Here is a 21,577-nt window from a genome sequence, read left to right as displayed (position 1 = left end):
TGTCTGCCATTGGTCAGAAAAGCATATGGTCCCATCCAAAACTTACACCATTGGTCAAAGCCAGTGTTGCTTTGGGCTGGTCAGGATAGTCAAAGATACACTGATATAAAATGGTTTTGTATTATCGTGCATCCGCGAGTGATTTACATGTAAAGTCAATGCAAAGAGGAGATATACATCCTGCATCGTGGACTGTGTGTTTCTAGGATTTGACGCGATAAAAAATCGGAACTTTGCCGAACGTGCTGTGTTAACCAATCAGAATCTTGCTCTAGTGACCTGATTACGGATCGTAAGAAAAAGGATCTTGCTTGGAAGAAAGTGAGTGGGGTGGTCGGGCAGTCTGGTAAATTGAAAAAAAATAAACGCTCTTTACTCAATTTGAGCTATGTATATACACATGTATTGATAATACAAGCTAGCTAAAGCCAAAAATTGAGCGTATTCACAAATTATGCGAATTTCACACGCAAATGAAGCAAATTTCACGCACGAGTGAAACAAATTTCAGGCAAATGACACAAATTTCATGCGCAAATGACGCAAAAATTTCAAGCGCGAATGACGCAAAAAAATCACGCGCGAATGAAGCATATTTCATGTGCAAATGACGTACAATTTTCACACGCAAATGAAGCACATTTTACGCGCAAATGGCGCAAAAATTTCAAGCGTGAATGACGCAAAAAATTCACACGCGAATGAAGCAAATTTCATGTGCAAATGACGCACAAATATCACATGCCAATGACGCACAAATTTCACGTTCCAATGACGCAAAAATGTCACGTGCCAATGACGCAACAATTTCATGGACGAATGACGCAAAAATTCTTGCACGAAAGACGTAAAAAATTCACGTGCGAATGAAGCTAATTTCATGTGCAAATGACAAGCAAATTTCACATGCCAATGACGCAAAAATTTCACGTGCCAATAACACAAAAATTTTACATGCCAATAACGCAAAAATTTCACGTGCAAATGACGCAACAATTTCACTCGCGAATTAAGCTAATTTCATGTGCAAATGACAAACAAATTTCACATGCCAATGACGCAAAAATTTCACGTGCCAATAACGCAAAAATTTTACATGCCAATAACGCAAAAATTTCACGTGCAAATGACGCAACAATTTCACTCGCGAATGACGCAAAAATTTCGCACGCGAATGGAGTTAACTCAAAATGTTCAAGTGTCCAACTACATTCAAACTTCTGCTACATTCACTTCTGGTGTGAATGCACAGTTAGGGGATGAGAGAAAATATTTTCGCAAATAAAGTGTTAAAAAGTCTGATGACCTAATGTGATGAGGTGTGATGAAACTGCTTTTATAAGGGGTCAAAAAACATATATAACTTGTTGGGTGTAGAGACTATAGTCTTTACAAGGAAGTGTAACAGATCGAGCTCTAAAAAAAGGCACATGGTCGGACAAAGCGATCAAAGCTGGGCCACGTCATGTTTATGTTCACCCTCCCAAATTTACAAAGATTAAGCCATTTAGCCATCCATACTGGCAGCTCGGCTCTGCCAGAAAATAAATGGGTAAGAAAAACAAGATTGGCTGATTGACCTGCTTTCAAGTGCTTGAAGCAGGTTGTTATATAAACACAAGCGCTCGTCATTTTCTCTTTTAAAATCAGGCCGAAGAGGGAGCGGGCGGGAGCTGGTTGGAGCGGGTGATGTCATCACGGGTAGAGTCAAGCTATCATGCAGTCCATTCATTTTTGTGTTTCTCTATGTGTTTGTACGTTTCTGTCTTGCCCTGTCACTTCCTGAGATTGAGCGAGAAATGGAATGACGGGGCGCAAAAAACAACACCTCTGTGGTGGGTTTTTCTTCACTTATGCACCAGAGAGCAAGACTCACATGTGTGTTTGTGTATTCACTGAATTGGCAGGAGTTCCTCCTGCTTTGCCCTCTTTAAGGTTGTTTGTGTCTGAATGAGATTTGTAGCTGCACTGCCCTCTTCTGTTCATTTCCAGAATTGCACACAATATTAGTTGCATTCTCAGTGAACTGATAAGGAATGGGTTTGACTAAATAATTAATAACTTTTATTGCTCAAAAAAGATTTCTTAAGTGATTTCCGCACCAAACGCAATTGTAAATGAAATGTTTTTTTCTCAGACAGGTTTCCTGCACACTTCCTCTGTCTTCCATTGTTCGGACAAACTTCATGGAAAATTGAAGGCTGCATTTGTCTCCTATATGTGACCCTGTCTTTGAAATCCAGGTTTTCAAATTGAGATTTGGAACATCAAAGTTTGATTTCAATCTTTGACATAACCTTTCTCAGTCAATATTAAAGATAAAGGTTATATGTCCTGTACATTATGTAGGATACGTTTTTATATAAAAAACAGTAAATTACAAAAAAAGTTTTTTTACAGGCAGGGTCACATATAAGATCAATAAACGATGCACCTGCTCACAGCACCGTCTGCCTGTACGTGGGATTGTGTGCCATGGACCGAGGCACATAATAAAGTGTGTAATAACACACGGTAAGGTGAATCTGTGTGGGCTTATACAAGCTGGTAAGAGGTAAGAATGACAGTACTGTACAGCTTATTGCTACAGGCCATCTTGATTGTTCCCAGTAGGGAATTATATTTAAGAAATATATCAGGAAGAAAAACATTTCTGCTAGTGACATGCCAGTAACCAAATTAAACTTGCATGACTTCCTTCTTCCATGGAACACAAAGGCGGGTGTTAGGCCAAACATATGCAGTCAAATTTAAAGTTTATTCATTTATATTCAGATACCATGTCATGGGTCTTTAAATGGGGTTCCAGCGACCCCTGGGAAAGGATGGGGTCTGTGGTGGACCTGCAAATGTACTGAACACATATTTTGACAAACGACGATCTGAACACATATTTTGACATGATGAGCCGCACACACGACGCACCAAACACATATTTTGACATGACGAGCCGCACACATGACGCACCGAACACATATTTTGACATGACGAGCCGCATACATGACGCATCGAACACATATTTTGACATGATGAGCCGCATACATGACGCACCGAACACATATTTTGACATGACGAGCCACAAAAACGATGCACCAAACACATATTTTGACAAGACGAGCCGCACACATGACGCACCGAACACATATTTTGACACGATGAGCCACACACACAACGCACTGAACACATATTTTGACACGGCAAACCGCACACATGATGCACCGAACACATATTTTGACACGATGAGCCACACAACGCACTGAACACATATTTTGACACGGCAAACCGCACACATGACGCACCGAACACATATTTTGACATGACGAGCCGCATACATGATGCACCGAACACATATTTTGACATGACAAGCCGCATACATGACGCATCGAACACATATTTTGACACGACGAGCCGAACACACAACGCACCGACCACAAAGTATGTCGCTCCGAACACATATTTTGACATGACGAGCTGCACACACGACGCACCGAACACATATTTTGACATGACGAGCTGCACACACGACGCACCGAACACATATTTTGACATGACGAGCCGCTGTCATGCATGTATGTGATAGGGCAGTGATGCTTATGCATGGCAGTTTTATGCTTGACACCACCCATTCCCATTCAGTGGCATTATACTGAAAAGAACAGCGTAGACTTTCTCAGAAATCTCTTGCACAGAAGAAAGTTTGGCTAATGGATGAGAAAATAATGAATTTATATCTGTCTGGAAACTTAAAAGCCTGCTTCAGCTACTTGCCATTTACTAATATGATTTCCTTAATGATTTTCTTACTTTTAACAACACTCTCTGTGTGACTTTCTTCACTGGAAGACAGTGATTAATTGGGTTGGAGGGTAGCAATAACATCATCGTTCTGAACAGCCATAGGCTGAGAGGTAAAATGGGTGGTGCGGTACATAATCACACAGCTGACGGCGTGTACCACATGTGTACTCCAATTTTAGTCGTGAGTGGGCGTCAGCGCTGTGTTGACGGTAAGTTTTCGAGATAGCTTCAAGGACCTTCGGTGGCCCAGGTACAGGTGACTGACCGATCCTGTTTACATTTGGAGAGCTACTTTGAATGATGACATTGTTTTGAAAGGTCCTAATGACTCATATTTTCCATCTCCAGGCAGTTTCTCCTTAGAAAAGGCCTGACGTCATCCTCCCACGGCCGAAAGTGATGCGGGAGCTATCAGGGTCTATTTATGCCCAGATAAACACACCATACATCAAGTACATTGTCTGTTATGCAACAAGATGTGGTCACTTCTTTGCATTATCATTCTCCTCAACTGATACACATAGGTTTGTAAACGACGAAAAGTTGATGTCGCTATTCAAACCCGCAATGCCACAGAGATTACAGCTGTGACAATTCTTTCAAAATAGTCACTTCCTGTTAAAGCACACCCGATGCTATTTCAACCCTTTTGAATTTCCTGTTCGGTTAATCATCAATCTAGCCGGTGACATGAGGTCTACTGATGGCATAGCTTTCACAAGTGTCATCGTTACTGGTTTCCTTCTCCAGATGCTGGTTTCACGTGGTGGTTTAGATGTGCACTACCAGTGTCTAGCACCATTTGAAATCAGTGTTCTTGGGGAGGAACATGCAGCTGGATCGAGTTTGACAGCGAGGGGTGTCTCAAAACAAGACCAAGTTAAATATGACTTTGTGGGTGGGGTAGTTTTTGTTTCTGGAAAGGCAAAGGACTAGATCGCCTTATAAAACATCCATATACGGAGAGTCACATGAAGATGCCAATGCAGTCACCATCATGGTCTTGTTACCGTTTTTCTTATTAAAGTACTGTTTGAATCATGATAAAGACAATACGACGAGTGAATAAAATGTTTATGTGTTACAATGTGATGCAGTCTAAAATAATAAAATAACAATACGATAATTTAGACAATGCAACACTCATATTTTATTTCGTTTTTTTTTTTATTTTTTTGGTAACACTATTTTACGGTGTCAATAATATTAGAGGTGGTGTGTGTACATTTTAGCGACATCTAGTGGTGAGATTATAAAAACGCGACAACCTAGGGATACACGCTCTGTATAACAGTTTATCCGTTTAGGGCTGCTGTAGTAACATGACCGCGACTTCCATCTAATGCTGCGTTCACACCAGCCGCAGTAGAGCCGTCAAACGCGAGTGATTTCAATGTTAAGTCAATGTAAAGACATGTTGACGCGCGGCTGGATGTCTCGAACTAGTCCGCGAAGGTGCAAACTAGTCGGTGCAAATTGAGTGTTGCTGCAGGAAATGCGCAAATTGAAAAATCTGAACTTTGGTCAGAAAAACGTGCCGCGTTAACCAATCAGGCTTGCTCTAGTAGTGACGTCATTACAGGAAGCGAGCGGAGTCACAGAAGCCCCTCCCATGATGCGAATTTCTTCTTGAATGTCTCGGTGACTAGAATTTCACGTGCGGCTTTCATGCACAAATAAAGTGAATACACTCAAAATGTTCAACGCACGGTAGACGTGAATTTGACACCGTCTGGTGTGAACCGACTGTAAAACAATACAGTTCATTATGTAAGGTCTTTATACAACGCAGATAATATAGTTATGTATATTATATTGCATTTCTGTTAAGAGATCCTCCTAAAAGTTAAACAATGCACCTTTGAATTATGCATAATTACACGCAACTAACCCTAAAACACACCCCAACCATACACGTTCTTAATCATCCTTACTTTCTACTTAAATGTATAATTATTTTGTAACAATGACATCGTCAAATGGAATGTAACCATTTTATTTATTTTTAACTCTATAATGTACAAATTCTCATGAAAATACAACTACACGAAAATAGACTTTACAGACTCCTCTGAAATCATTACTAAAGCGTCATTGTTAGGGTTGTCACGATTAAGGAATTTGGCTGACGGTTAATTGTCTAATAACATATGACGGTTATTACAATTAATTGCCTGTTAGGGCTTTGACGGTTATGACGATTAATTATCTGTTTTGTTTCTTTGACATTTAATTCCCATACATTTTTTTGTTCATGAAATACGCATTGTTGTGATTATTTAAATTAAATCTTTTGCAAGGTTTACCTGGCAGTAAATATTAACATACATAACACATATTTAGAAGTAATCTGATACGGTCTCGTTTATACAGGCGCTGCAGCTCCCCCTTGTGTTTTTTAGAGAGATGTGCAATCATTGCGGTGATCTGAAATCATCGCGATGAGGTCAAACAATCGCGATGAGACGATTATTTAATCATTGTGACAGCCCTAGTCATTGTGGCACTTTCTATTAACCAATCTGTCTGAATTACCAACTGCATCACTCACAGATTAGATTATCTGTATAAACAGATTAAAAATGTTTGGTTGTTTGTGTTACAGCTATATCTATTTCAATAGCAAGGGTTTTAGCTGTTAACATTCCCTGAGAGGGCTTGTAATGTATTTCGTTTGTTCTCCTTCTCTGGCTGTTCCTGTCACTATATCTCCCCATCAAAGGATGACTGATTTCCTTTGGTGCTTAGAGTCCCTTCTGTCATCTAGCACCATATGAAATCGGTTATAATGCCTGGGGATCAATTCTTCAGTGCTCATGGTGACCATCAATGCTCTCTTCATATGTATCGTGTATGTCCTCATGTCTTAAGAGGTTATAGCATCCTAACATAAATGTTTTCATTACAAAAATATGGAAAGGCTCGATCAACTCTCCTTGAGACTTCCTTACTTCTAGTTATGTTCTGACCTCTGCTGGTCGAAAGGAGGAACTACAAGCTCTAACGTTTAGGTTTAAACTAAGCTGGTATTAGCTCTTATGGTTTATGTATTTACTTACAAAGAAAAGTTATGAAGCTTGTTAACTTTAAAGAAATTGATTTTATGCTACAATGTTTTTCGTTTGATGATGATCATAATATTCTGTTTATGCTTGATTTAATTATTATAATTGCCCGTATTATATTCAGTTATATTAAGTCAAATGGAATGAAAAATGCCACATTTTGAAGAATTTAAAATAGATATTAAAATATATTTAGAGACAATATCCAAAAGCAATAACTTGAACGCAAGAAAGACTATACGGTTGTTTAAGAGATACAATTTTTTCATGTAAATTGCCTTTCCTTTTTATTTATTTATTTTTTTCTCTTCCTTCCTTGTTTTTTTCATATTACCCCTTACATATATGGTTAAATGTACTTTTATTTGTAAACTATATTGTGTTCTTGTTAATATTCAATAAAAAATACTCTTATGGTTGACGTATTTTTATATGATGATGTATTTATGCATGTATAAATGGTTTATGTATTTACCCTACAAAAAGTATGTAGTTTATTAGTAGTAGGTGTAACCAAAAACTGAATTAAAAGGTTAAAGGGCAAAGGCAAAGCCATGTTGGTTGATTATGTACTATGGTGGAAAAAGCTTTATTTGGCAAATGTAATTCTGCATTCAAATTAAAAGACCTTTACCTGTTTTTTTACCTTTATAAGTTACTAACGTTAAGTCCCAAACATTCACTAATTAATATCCATAAACCAACAACTGATGCTATAACATATTGCCTACACTGACATACTACTACATAACAAACTTTTAAATTTAACTAAACTAATGGCTTACAAAACTATTTTTGTAAATGTACTTTCCCTGCTAACTTTACCCGTTAATACATTGGCTAATCAATCGATATGCTAAGAGAAAATCCTAGCAAGGATTGACGTACTCACAGGTGATAAAAACAACTGCTTCCGGTTACGATTCGTCCGTCTGTCCTCACACTGGTAATATCTTGTAAAGTTGTTCGAGCTTTTGTGGTAATTTGAAACATATTTATAAATCTATCTGTTTTAGTGTTGCTGTGTGTCTGTGACTTCACTTGGAAATCTTCCCCATTTTAACTGTGACGTCATGTCTAATAATTCGTTGTGCGGAGGTCGCATATGCAAGCTGCATACGTCATCAAACCTGGTTTATTTTAAGTTAACTGAGCTTTACATTCACAAGTCATAGGCATATTACAACTATCTACAATTATCTAAGAATAATAGTCAACTTTTTATTTGTTAATGTAATGAAATAGGACAGTCTTGATGACGTATGCAGCCTAGAAATGCGACCTCCGGAGGCTGCAGCCACCAGGGGCCCTGGACCCCCGTTAAAGATCCATAATAAAGTATGACCTGAAAATCAGTTTCTTGTGGGTGTTCATATTTAATAAGAAGTTTATTTACTGTCTTATTAAAGAAGCATTTTTTAAATTATTTTCTCTATAGCCTGCACAAATACATCATTAGTTTGAAGTAAACAAACTAAAATCGAAACCTTTTCAGCGGTTTGGAGCTCTAATGAGGTCAGTTGTGATGAAGCAGCCAGTCTGGCCATTAAATAGTACAAAACCTAAAGCCAATTTTCTAAAAGTTTGTTGACCTTTATGAACCAGAAAAGAATAATAGGCTATATACACTGTAGTGTTGTATGTTTGTGATCCTCTCTAAACACTTGACTTGACCAACTTTGCTTATTTTTGTAAAGTATAAATCTATTCTTGTATTATTATAGTCTATACCTTATAGCCTATAAGGGTTCCTATATTCTGTAGAGCAATAATAACAATGAGGCTGAAAAGTAAAAGAGGTTTCTTAAACACAATTAATTGAATTAAAACATTTGCATAAAACATCAAACTATACAAACATGAACATGCAGGGAAATTAGTCATACTTTATCTTAAATATAATACTGTATAAATTATACAAAATGTACCAGATTTATGTAAAGAAAAGCAAATTATTAAATTAATATCACAAATGAATAAAACTGGTGTTCAATAAATAAAATTATGTCTATAAATATCAATACAAATGTAAACGTGGATAACATTCATATTTCAAACATGGTATAATACGAAATAAGTAACGATGATACTAGTGAAATAGCAGGTTTAATTATATAGTATTAAATAAGTAATAAATACACATAAGAGTAGTAATAAAAGCATATAATTAAATAAAATCTTTAAATAAACTTTAGTATAGTAACAACAACTTTTATTTTATTCATTTTTGTGTCTAAGAAAATTCTAAAAAAAAACAAAAAAAACAATGGAACTAAATAATGTAGATTTTAACCATATTTTGATATAAAATAATCGACCGCCCAGCGTTCCGCCATTACTGCCCTAAATCCCGCCCATCCTCGCCCGTATCCTAGCAATCGTGCCATTGCTCACTTCTGATTGGCTGTGATTGCAGACTTCCGCCATATTCAAAATCCACACACCATCCGTTTGAATTCCAGCGAACTTCCCCCTTCTTTATTCATTTGCCAAAATAACAAGTTTTAAGCTTGTCCGTATATTTTTTAAAGCTCATTTCAGGTCCATTTCTTTCAATGGAGGAAACAGACGAAGTTCAACAGACGATAGCGGAGACGGTAAAAGAGCGGCCGAGGAGAAACAAGAGAAAGTCGGTGGCGGACATGGACGCGTCGCCCGACCGTACATTCAAACGGTGAGGAAGATGATGTCATAAACAACTTGTGCTTGTGTTATTGTTATTATTCGTAATAACTCACTACGTATCATTTTGCATATTACCACGTCCAATTTGGCGCAAAATAAAACCGATCTCAAGTAAGTTAGAGAAATCTATTTTATGGGTCATGGATTTCAACGGTTTATTGCGTATGTGCTGCTTTTAAAACCTTAATAAAGAGTTATAATTCATGTTTTTACGATTAAAGTTTCCTTGAGAAACTCGTCGTATGCGTTTTGTAGCGTTAAACATGTCACGTTCTTCTCAACATGTCGACACATGAAAACAAAAGCCTGACAGCAGGAGAGCCCATGCAATGCTTTACTCCACCACACGGTGGGGCTGCAGTCTTAAAATTCGAACAGAGCAGAGCTTTACAAACTTTAGAGGGGTAATGCCCCCCCTCAAAAAATATATATTTCTGTTGACTTAGTGCATGGTGTGTTTAAAGTGGTTTATCTCTTTACAACATATCCCTATTGATAGGGCAACTGAACCCAATTATTAAGAAGACCTACTTGTGTTTGTGTAGAGATTATTCATTTTGAATGATTAAATGGTTAAATCCTGGTGCACCATAATAATGTTTTCTGAGGTATTGAGACATCTGATAATTTGTGTTTATTCAGTGCGCATTTTATAAATAGATTGTGCCAAATATATCCAAGCTTTATCTCAAAGAAGACACGGAGACCAAGAAAACATGATTTTATCACGAAGTAAAATAATAACAACAAGGGTTTATTTTGGCGCATGGACTATTTTGTTGTCCCATAGCTTTGGTTGTCTGATTGGAACATCAGTCAAAAATATGTCATGTTAGCCCCCACATTTTTTCGAAAACAATAGTTTGGTAAACAAACTTGGAAAAGTAGATTAAACTTTTTTTCTCAGGAAAATACACGAGAGGTGCTTGTGGAAAAATCTTATCTCCAATGTAAGATGTTGTGAGTGATTGCCAGAGCATTGCTAAGTGGACATCCATTCTATAGATTGAATCTCCCGTAAGATAAAAATGTATGTGATTATTATTTGCAATTTTATTTTATGCAAAATTGTCTGCTTAAATAGTAGTAGGAAAATCCTACATGTTTCGAGGTATCATTCTTATCCAGGTCACAACCAATGCTTACTGTATTGTGCCTAGCTGGAAACTATACGTCTATATCGGTATGGCCTAATATGACCCTCATTTGCAGCAGAAGCTTTGCCAGAAATGTACAGTGGGGTCAGATGTAAGCTTTCGCATGTTGCCTAGCTTTTTATTTTCAAACAGGGAGGTTAAACCATGGCTGCGTCTGAAATTGCATATTGTGACAGTAGGTACTCAATTAGATGAAGTACCTCCTCAACTGTTAAATATAGAATGTACTGTCAGGGCTCCAGACTGCCACCAAATGGTGGCATTTTGCCACCAAAATTTGAGAGTGTGCCACTGAATTTTACATCCAGTCTCACATGTGCGAACAGTAAATTGACCTTTTTTTGTGATGTGACACTGAATTTGAAACAGCACATTGTACTTTCTGCATCTATCATTAAAGTATTAGTAATATAGTGGAAATTAGTAGAAATGTGAATATTTGGTTAGCATGTTGATTTACAGTGTGTGCCCCTAAATTTTCTGGTTGTGCCCCTAAAATTTTCAGTCGGGGGCCACTGTGCTCCTAGTGAAAAAAGTTAGTCCGGAGCCCTGACTGTTAAGTATTATATAGTATGAATATGGATAGTAGTACTATGAATGAATTCAGCCATGTTGATACATCACATGACATACGTCATCATAACAAGTTAGTCATTAACTGGAATGACGTTAAACTAGTGCAATTTAACCACAAGGGACAGCTGTTTAATATATATGTATTTGAAAAGAGCCACGTTATCGCGACGCTTTTATACTGTTTTTTTGGAATACTATAAATCCTGACATACTTCTCACCTCGCCAATGCTTTTCGCCTACTATATAGTATGAAAGTAGGCGGTTTTGCACGCAGCCCATGTCTTTAATTTTAATTTTATGCCGTTTTAATAAAGGTAATTTTGACATTTCACTTATGGCACTTATTTCACTTTGTAGAAATCAAGATATTCTTTGTATACCACTGTTCTTCATCCCAAAATGTTGATCAATCCCGCCCAGCCCTAACTTACTGTGCATTAAAGGCAGGGTGCATGATCTCTGAAAGCCAATGTTTACATTTGAAATCACTTAAACACGCCCCTACCCCAATAAAATCTGGACCTTTGATAGACCCGCCCCACACATACGCAACCCAGGTAACGATGTCGGTTAGGAGACACGCCCCTTACTGCTGATTGGCTACAAGTGTGTTTTGGTACTCGGCCAGACTCCCTTTTGTGTTTTTCAAAAATCATGCACCCGCCTTTAAGGGTATATCAATTCAAACCCACAACCTTTGTGTTGCTCAACCAGTTTAGCTACAGGAACTACTTTCTTTTGGATAAAAGTATCTGCCAGATGTATTGCAGTTAGGGTTAGGACACTAATTCATATAATAATAGTACATTTTCAGGACATATATATAAATAATGACAAGTAGTCATGCATTTTGACATGTTATGTGATGTCATGGAAAAACAAAGCTTTTAATATCTAGTTTTGTCTGGGTAATACTTAATGCAGCCGAACAGGTTTTGATCGATGATCCCCTGGGATTAACTTCACAACAACCTGTTTCAATTCATAAAAACAGAAAAGCCTAAAGCCAGATAAAGTTGAGATAGGAACACAAACGTAACAACTGCACTGCAGTCATCGTAGGGAATCATGAGAGATCACGACAACCGTTATCCAATTTCAGATTACCTTTTCGTGAAGCTATGCGTGGCCTTTTACAGGTTTGTTATATATGACGGGTGATTTTTAATGGGAACGCACAACAAAGAAAGCTTTTTAAGCCCTTCTGTACCGATCTGAGTGAGTAAGCGACGTATCATTTCTCCGGGGCCTCTGCTTTGTTTGCGACGTAAAGCGAAGTGAAATCAAACCTCGATAGCTTGAGCGAATCCCCTCTAGTGTTTTTCCACCTTTACGTCACCCAGGATGGTGCTTTGATGAACAAACGTTTCATTATCATGGGATTGTTTTGTATATCACGCACAGAACAGCCTACATCCAAAACATAAGTGAGAAAACCGGTACACAGGAAGTATTATTTTGTTTATGCAAAATTTTACCTCAAGCAATTCTTGATGAAAAACTCAATGATGTCACCGTTTGAGTAGACATACAGAATGTTCAGAAACATGCATTCCCACACTCGGACAGACAGGGTGTCGGATCACTTTTAAAGTAACAATATCCTGAGGGTTAAAAATAATGGTTGAAGTGGTGATGTAATGTACTACTGGAGTTATTATAAAAAGGGAAGGTGTAATTTTTGGTCTAGTCTATTACGTTCCATGAGAAAATTGGTGCTGGTGTGTGTCCTAAACGCATAACTGTGGTCCATATTTGTCATTCTGATCTTTAGCGTATCAGACAACACCTCGACATTCCCGACAAGTTTTAGTGGCATTACACAACATCACACAACCTTGTATGATAGAGATAGATAGTCATTTACAGAATTTAGTTACAGGAAATTGGTGTGAATTGTGATGTTATGCAAACATTCAGATTATTATTTATATTTTACATAGACGGTTTACGAGTCAAACTGAATATTCAGTGGAAAACGCATATGGTGCAACTTGTTTGTGTCCTTGTTCACATTTCTTTCCTTTAGGGCTTTGTAGAACCAAAATTTCACATTTCACAGTAATTTCACAGTATGTCCCAATTGTGCCACATTAATTTACTACACACACCCAAAAGTGCGTACTTTCTCATCACCAGAAAAGTACATACCTACAGAAGCGGACAAGCTTGTTTTTATTCATAAACTTTAATAGGTAGTAGAGCCAGACCGATATATCGGCAGGTCGATATTATGCATTTTCCAAACTAACGGTATCGGCATTCATAATGGCCGATAAATGAATATTTAAAAAAAAAACGGATGAAACCGCCTTCATTAGATTTCCTCGCTGTTGGTGTTTTTGACAGAGCGCTCTAAACCAGTAGCTGCTGGTGGGGTCCAGATTTAGGCGTCTAGCCACTGCCTGAGTCAAGTGATCAGCAATTTATATTTTGCTGTTGTTGTTATTTATCAGAACTTAACAGAATTTGTCTCCAGTCCTATTCGAAGTTATATTTATGAATCAAGTCTTTTAAAACTGGTAACTTTGATTTGGTTGTTTTTGTGTTTGTGTTCAAAGGCCTTTATGTTTCATATCTTAAGTTTGTATTTTTATACATTTTATTTATCAGAACTTTAATATATTTTGATGTTCCTCTGTTCTGTTGTGGTAGTCTACACAGACTATATCTAGTGGGCAGCATGGGAGGTCACTCCATCATGGCATTGGCAGCATTGTACATATTTAGGCCATTGTTGTCTTTGGCTGTTGAGACCACCCAGAGTACAGGCGTTTTTATTTTTAAGTGGACACTGATACAAAATCTCCACTTTGAAAACACACAGACTGATCGGTCTGTCAGATGTTGTCTCTGGGGATGCACCAATATATTGGCCTGTAATCAGTATCTGCAGGAAAAAAGCAATTTTCGCCACTATTAGACGTCGACAGATTGTTTAAAACCAGCCAATGATCATTCATGACAGATTCTAAAAATCAAAAGGGACAGAAAAATGCACCAGAAGAACTTGTACTGTGTGATTATTTTGAATTGGGTGACAATAGCTGCTTTTACATGGACAATTGTAATCGGTTTAAATGCTCAATCGGAATTAAAAGAGCCAAGCCGATCTAATTGGTTTGAGAGGAGTGGTTTATACCTTTTGTAATCGGCTCAAAATAACATGTTGATCAGATTGATAACTAAAATTGGGACGCTCTGCGCATGTGCACTCTTTTTTTCTTTTTTAACGACGGTTGCGAACCTTTTAAAGGTGCATTTCTGCCACCTACTGGACAGGAGTGTATGTGCAATGATGTAGAATTGGCGTAATGATGTATGACGCTAAGAACGCAAGTTTGTTTTGTTGAAGAAAGTCACATGAAGTGACTGTCTTGTCAGTCTTAAAATGTTGTCCAGTCAGTCCATAATTTACACTCTAATCCACAAACGCGTGTGTTTGGACTCGCTTTTGTGGACGGTCTCTGCAGTGCGAAGTAAAACACGCTTTTTTATTCTGATTGAGGCTAAAGGTGTCCATGTAAAAGTAGCTATTGATGCTCTGCACTTTTAGGTATGATTTCATAATAATTTAAAACAAAAAGTAAAAAGCAAAACTATATGTATCCATTGGTATCGGTAGATGTCAAGTAGAATCAAATAATGGCACAATTTTGTAGCAGTCCATCTCTAATATTTAATGTTTATAATTTAGCATTCAATATATATGAAGTAGTGTTTATATATGGGACTTCAATGGTGAGTAACTTATGACGTTAATGTACCTCAATACACACAATAGCTCTCTTACAAGCCTATTAAGTACCATATTGTAGCATCATAGCTGTCATGGGACCTTGTGCGTGACTGATTTGGGTCACTATGTAGGCAGCAACTCGATGCCACACAAATAGAAGTCTCAGGGGACTTAACTTGTAATAGTTTCAAATGAGTTTGAAGCTTGTTGCCACGCTAATAGTGTCGTATTTTAATGCAGAATACATTACAGGTACATAGCACTTGGTGCAAATATTGGGCAGTTAGATTTGCGTATTTCATCAATATTTTTCATTGAATAATATATGAATAACCAGCAGTTTTTTAGTAAGCATCATGTTACTGGATGTCCCTTTTTTGTCTCTTAATGTAGCAAACTATACTCCATTTTAAAAGTTATCCATCTGCTTGTTAAGTCTTAAGCCTGTACGAGCAAGGTTGAATGCACAGCCTTGAAAAGTATCATTTATTTGATACCCGTACATGTACACAGATGTTTGCCGCATGCGCATTGTGACAAAATGCAATCTATCTCCTGTGCTACATACTACATTCTCCTGTAGGCGCATGCACGAACTACGTGTTTAATGTACGCAGGGTTTCAAAAATACTGTGGTGTGCGTACAGAACGCATGCACTCTTCTGATGACGTATATTGCGTCACGTGCACTGTACGCGGACCCTCGTGTACGCATAAAAAATGGAAATACTTCGGCCTTTACGTTACACACCACAGCGTCCGGGTCCAAACGCTCGATCAGATGCCTTAAGCAAACTATCAAGGTTAGGGCTGGGTATTGGAAAGGGCCTCACGATGCGATACGTATCATGATACGATACAATACGCTGCATGTTGTGATGCATTGCATTGAAATGCCTTTTCTTTCTTTTTTTATCAAAAATGTATAAAAAATAGAGCAGATTTTTGTTATTACTCGTGCATCCACACGAAAGCTGCAGGTGTTTTTAAAATTTCTGCCCTTTTTTACTCCCGCTAACTTCTGAGACATTGGCCGTATATAACAGACAACTGGACAGCGACAATTACAGCAGCGGCGGAGGAGGACGTTTGACTCACACAGAGGAGTTATTAATTTGTAAAAATACCAATAGTAGAGATCGATCTATCGATAGACTATCGTGGAAAAAAGTATCACGATAGTTAGCTGTATCGATATTTTTGCACAGCCCTACTCGCGGTGTTTACAAAAGTATAGCTTAAATGTGAGATAAATAAATAGCGCTAATAAACGGCTGTTGAGATTGTATTCTTACTGTGGGTGCACACCAGCCGCATTTGAGGCTTCAAATTTCGCGTATACCGCGTCTAGTTTGCTACTTGAACATTTTGATTTTACTCGCTTCATTCACGCGTGAAAGGCGTGCGTGAAATTCTAGTCATCGAGACATTCACGTGGAATTTCGCGTCATGGGCTTCCGTGACTCCGCTCGCTTCCTGTAATCTCGTCAGTACTAGAGCAAGCTCCTGATTGGTTAACCCGGCACGTTTTTCCGCCAAAGTTTAAATTTTTCAACTCGCGCGTTTCCCGCGGCAACGCTAAATTGGCGTCATTTGCTAAAACTAGACTCGCGAATGAGGCGGAATCGCGTCTACCGCGCCACCCTAAACGCCTCATTTGCGCTGCGAGACCTCCAGACGCGCGTCAACATGTCTTCACATTGACTTAACATTGAAGTCACTCGCGCTTGACGCCTCTACCCCGGCTGGTCTGAACACAGCATTATATTAATACGAGTGGAGGCTTGGTTCCAGAACAAGGTGTTCATGCTTCTCACATGGCCTTCAACACATCACCAGAAAATTTGCCTGATAGGCAGAGGAAGTTATTATATTTTTATTAATTTTGAATAATGTGCAGGGAAGAATTGTACATGGATAGAGATTAGCAAAAAACTGCATCTAGGAAATTACTTTAGCAGGTAAACTCCAAATTCTAGCATTAATACCACAAAACCGTTCTTGGTGCTGTTTCTGTATTTAATTAATGGTGATGTAATCATTCATCAGCAAATCTACAGACCTTAAAGGTGAAGTCCAGAATACATTAACGGGGCTTCCCCATTAGCATGGCTAAAAAAGGAAGCAGCTCATCTGAAAAAGGAACCTGGGTGTCTTAGCAAACATGAGACAGTTGTCACCATTCCCCAAATAAGGACCCTGCTAACAAAGAGGGGTAGTACTTTTATGTGACTGTGTTAAAGAGGACGAGATGATGGACAGAGTTGAGAGATGACACATGGGTGAAGGACAGAGCAGACACCAGTGGCTTGGTTAGAGAGATTAGGGCTCTATCTTTCTTTCTCTCTCTCAATTGGTTCTGCAGACAAAGATGCAGCGTCACAGGAGACAGAGCTACGCCAAGCTTGGCGTGTGGTACGTACAGGATGTATATGGGATGAATGTAAATGCATGATGAGGGTCTATCTATTTTTGGATTCATTTCTTGTTACTGGGCACATTGGCATTGTGGGCTCATAGGGATACCAATGGAGATTTGGCTACATTGCGCAACCAAAAGTCTACGTTTGGTTGGATGCATCGCTCATGTCTGGCTGTCTTGTACATGTTAAATAGTTATATTGGTTAACTGAGGTATGGCCTACCGGATAATGAATTCACCGTATCTTTTGTTGTCTCTCCATAGGCCGTCTTTGAGAAGAGGAAGTTCTTTCACCTTTTTGACACCTGGACCCCAATGGGACTTCACTTTGGTGAGTAATGTATGACCAGGGCCAGGCGGGATTCTCCCGAATGACTTTAAATGTTTTTCCGTGGAAATCTGCGGGCGCGGATTCCGTTTGGGCCTGCTTATGACGTTAATGTACACACAATAGCTCTCTTACAAAACCTAGGGAGCTACCTTGTGGTCTGACACCTTTGTAGCATCATAGCTGTCATGGGACCTCGTGCGTGACTGATTTGGATCACTATGTATGTAGGCAGCAACTCGATGCCACACAAATAGAAGTCTCAGGAGACTCAACTTGCAATAGTTTCAAATAGAGTTTGACGCTTGTTGCCGAGCTAACGGTGTCATATTATAATGCAGAATACATTACAGGTAAATAGCATTTGCAAAATACTGGGCTATTAATTGTCAAACTAGCATGCATAGGTGTATATGATTACAGATAACTAGACATGACATCATCACTCTTACGTAATGCGATAACTTGCCGAATGTTCTGCACGGTATGTAATACAATAATGCTTAAAGCTTATGCAATCTGTTTCAAAAATAATAAAATATATTTCAAAACTGAAAATTATATAACATACAGGGTTCCCACGGGTCCTTGAAATCCTTGAAAGTTGTGGGGGGGGGGGAATTAAAGGCCTTGGAAAGTTTTTGAAAATATTCATATATAGATACAGGTCATTGAAAGTGCTTGAATCTATTTTATGCAAGAAGTTTTCTGGAAAAAAATCCATATTGTTCCCTGTGTAGGATAATATCATAAAAATTCTAGACTTTTTGAGCACACATGCTAAACGGTTTACTTTAAATGCTTATATATTCTGCATGCAAATGTTGATTCATACCTAAATGCTTTTTTGTTTGACTAAAAAAAGTCTCGGGTTGTTCCATACTTCATCTCTGCCATACTTCCTGCGTCCCTGTAACGCCGTCTTTGGCAATATTTCAGATAGCGATATACTTCCTGGCTCCCGCGTCACCCTGTCTTTGTCGTTAAGCCTCACCATTGGTTAAATTTGATAAAAACATTAAGACGCACTTACCCCTGGAAGCGTCCCCAAAGTGTCACCGCAGTGACGCAGCGCGAGTTCCCTCAAAAGGGAACTGTAACAATGTATCTTATCACCATGTAATCTTGCTCTCACTTGAAATGTGTCCCTACATTTAGTCCTTGAATTTGAGGGTATTAGACCTGGAAAGTCCTTGAAAGGTCCTTGAATTTGAAGTTAACAAAGGAGTGGGAACCCTGAACATTAAATTCATCCCGTTATTGCAAACCACTGCTTTATGTGTATTGCGATATGCACATTTGCGCTATCAGGGCTCCAGTCTAACTTTTTTCACTAGGAGCGCAGTGGCCCCCAACTGAATATTTTAGGGGCACAACCAGAAAATTTAGGGGCACACACCGTAAATCAACATGCTAACCAATTATTCACATTTCTACTAATTTCCACTGTATTACTAATAAATACTTTGATGCTAGATGCAGAAAGTACAATGTGCTGTTTCAAATTCAGTGTCACATTACAAAAAAAGGTCAAATTTACTGTTCGCACATGTGTGACTGGATGTAAAATTCAGTGGCACACTCTCAAATTTTGGTGGCAAAATGCGACCATATGGTAGCAGTCTGGAGCCCTGGCTATCTTGCAGCTTTTTTTAACAAACCATGACATCATATTACTGGGATATCCCTTTTTATTTCTTTTAATGTAAATGTAGTAGGCTATTTCCCATTTTTGAAATGTTATTTTTATATGTTATGTTTGAAAGTTTTCACTGGAAAAAACCTATCTGACATATAACAGTTGACTTTTTCTTATTAAGTGACGGGAAGATCCCCATCAGCATTGCTTCGATACGGTTCACAAGTTGTCATGCATCAACGATTGTTAATACTATAGCCCATAAGGTCATCTTTGTAAAACTATCTGCATTTTCCTCTACGCAAGTTCACTTTGCCCTTTATGGAAACATTGGCAGATATTGTTTTCCGCTTAACCATCCAAGAGTTAATCCACTCGCACATGCTCTCACGCCATCGCGTGCCTCCAGACAAGCTAACCCCCAAATCGCCACCAATAACATCCCAGACTGCTCCCCACTTTCCCAAATTTCCATCATACTTAACCCAACACAGCGCTGGATCAGTTAAGCGCTGTTTGCAGTAACTGCAAACTACATTGTGATTGAAAACAGAGTGCAGGCCGATTAAAAAGGCCCGGAGCATTCCACAGTTTATGAAAGTCAAGCGAAACTCAATCCATCTCTCGTCGGAGGAAAATGAGGGGGATGCAGGGACGGGAAAGAAGTCGGGTTTCTTCATCCCGTGCCAAAAGACTTCCTTTGATACGTTTTCTCTGTTCTCATGAATACACACACATTAGATCATCTAGTGGGCACATGGACCTCATTAGGCCTCCAGGCTGAGCTCCATTATCTCACCTTTAAAACGCTGCAGAGGTGAAGAGAAATCCTCCCCTTTTTCTTATCCTGCCCAAGCTCCTGGTACATGAAAGCACAGAGTTGTTGTCTTTTAGTGATTCATCTGCATGTTAGGGTCATCTGCATGGCCACGGGGGAATCGTGAAGTTGCACGTACATGCAGGTCATTTGCCAACATATATTGTGTGCTGCCAACATGTTAGATCCACCCTTCCACATGTTCAGACTTATATTTTCAGCACGTGAATTGTAAATTAAGTAATTTGTTGCATAATACCTGTAAAAGATCAGAGGTTTTTGTTTTGTTTAGTCTTTGTATTGATCAGCAATTACAGTAATAAGTAGCGACACCGCTAACTCCAATAAACATCATTAGCGGTTCCTATGAAAATAACTATCACAGGTTTGGTGGTTAAACTGCAATGTGTTTTTATGCACACCGTTTGGTTTTATAGTTATATGTGGACTTCAGGAGTGTTAAATTCGTTTCTTAGGAAAATCAATCTTTTTTTATCTTTAATAGGGTTGTTTTTATTCCGAAAATTTCACAATTTGCACAAACACGCAACTTTGCTTTAGTCCAGATTTGACCCCTGCAATATGCAGGGTCCCAGAAACGTGTCTTTGATTGGACTTGTTTCTTATAATCCAAATTTTTGTGCCAACAGCTTCAGGCGTAACATTGAAGTAATATCCATTTATGGTTTGTCCACCAGAAGAGTGTTCAATTTGCTTTTCAAAGGCCAAACATATTTGCTCTGTCTATGACTTTGAGCCCTCGTCTCCTGGTTCTTCTTTTCACTTTCTTTTGAATCGTTTGTTTTCGGTCCATTGCCATTTTTAGCCCTTGGATTTTTATTTATTAACTAATGCTGTTTAATCCCATATGCATTTTAAAAGTTGTGGTTATCACTACATCGCTTGTTGTTTGTGAAATATATACAATATATAGATTTAAAGTTGCAGTGTGTAATTTTTAGAAGGATCTCTTGACAGAAATGCAAAATAATATACAAAACTATATTATCAGGGGTGTATAAAGACCTTTCATAATGAACCGTTATGTGTTTATTACCTTAGAACAAGACATTTTTATCTACATACCGAGGGTCCCCTAACATGGAAGTCGCCATTTTGTGCCGCCATGTTTCTACAGAAGCCCTTAATAGACAATTTTTTTTACTAAGTTGTCTCCGACGATGACATGTTTGTCGGTGGCAGCTCCCGTAGCTTCTTTATGTGTTTCAAGGCGAGGGGTGAGCATTGGACTAAGCTGTTGGTTGCAATTCGCAACCTCACCACTAGATGGCGCTAAAATTTACACACTGCACCTTTAAAGAAGAGTAAAAAATTATAATTTTTGGTGTG

General features: G+C 38.4%; 1 protein-coding gene and 1 long non-coding RNA gene across 3 annotated transcripts in view; both read left to right on the top strand.

Annotated features, from left to right (window-relative positions):
• LOC129432359 (uncharacterized) overlaps positions 1 to 4,426 on the top strand; it is a 34,604-nt gene extending 30,178 nt beyond the window's left edge. The window contains exons 3-4 of the long non-coding RNA XR_008640080.2: positions 2,138 to 2,554; positions 4,147 to 4,426. This is a non-coding gene — a long non-coding RNA (uncharacterized lncRNA). The remainder of the gene's footprint in view (positions 1 to 2,137; positions 2,555 to 4,146) is intronic.
• A 4,849-nt stretch (positions 4,427 to 9,275) lies between these two features.
• net1 (neuroepithelial cell transforming 1) overlaps positions 9,276 to 21,577 on the top strand; it is a 30,427-nt gene continuing 18,125 nt past the window's right edge. Inside the window, exons 1-2 of one of the 2 annotated variants that reach the window (XM_055190723.2) lie at positions 9,276 to 9,537; positions 17,708 to 17,774. In XM_055190723.2, the coding sequence (XP_055046698.2) occupies positions 9,419 to 9,537; positions 17,708 to 17,774 (186 nt within the window). In that variant the 5' untranslated portion in view covers positions 9,276 to 9,418. Of the gene's footprint in view, positions 9,538 to 17,377; positions 17,437 to 17,707; positions 17,775 to 21,577 lie in introns of those variants that run through there. The other variant, XM_055190724.2, reaches the window with a different exon arrangement.

The sequence above is a fragment of the Misgurnus anguillicaudatus genome, chromosome 1, assembly GCF_027580225.2.
Source record: "Misgurnus anguillicaudatus chromosome 1, ASM2758022v2, whole genome shotgun sequence".
Taxonomy (NCBI): Eukaryota; Metazoa; Chordata; class Actinopteri; order Cypriniformes; family Cobitidae; genus Misgurnus; species Misgurnus anguillicaudatus.
The sequence above is the reverse complement of the archived record's forward strand: the minus strand, read 5'-3'. Positions and strand labels throughout refer to the sequence as shown.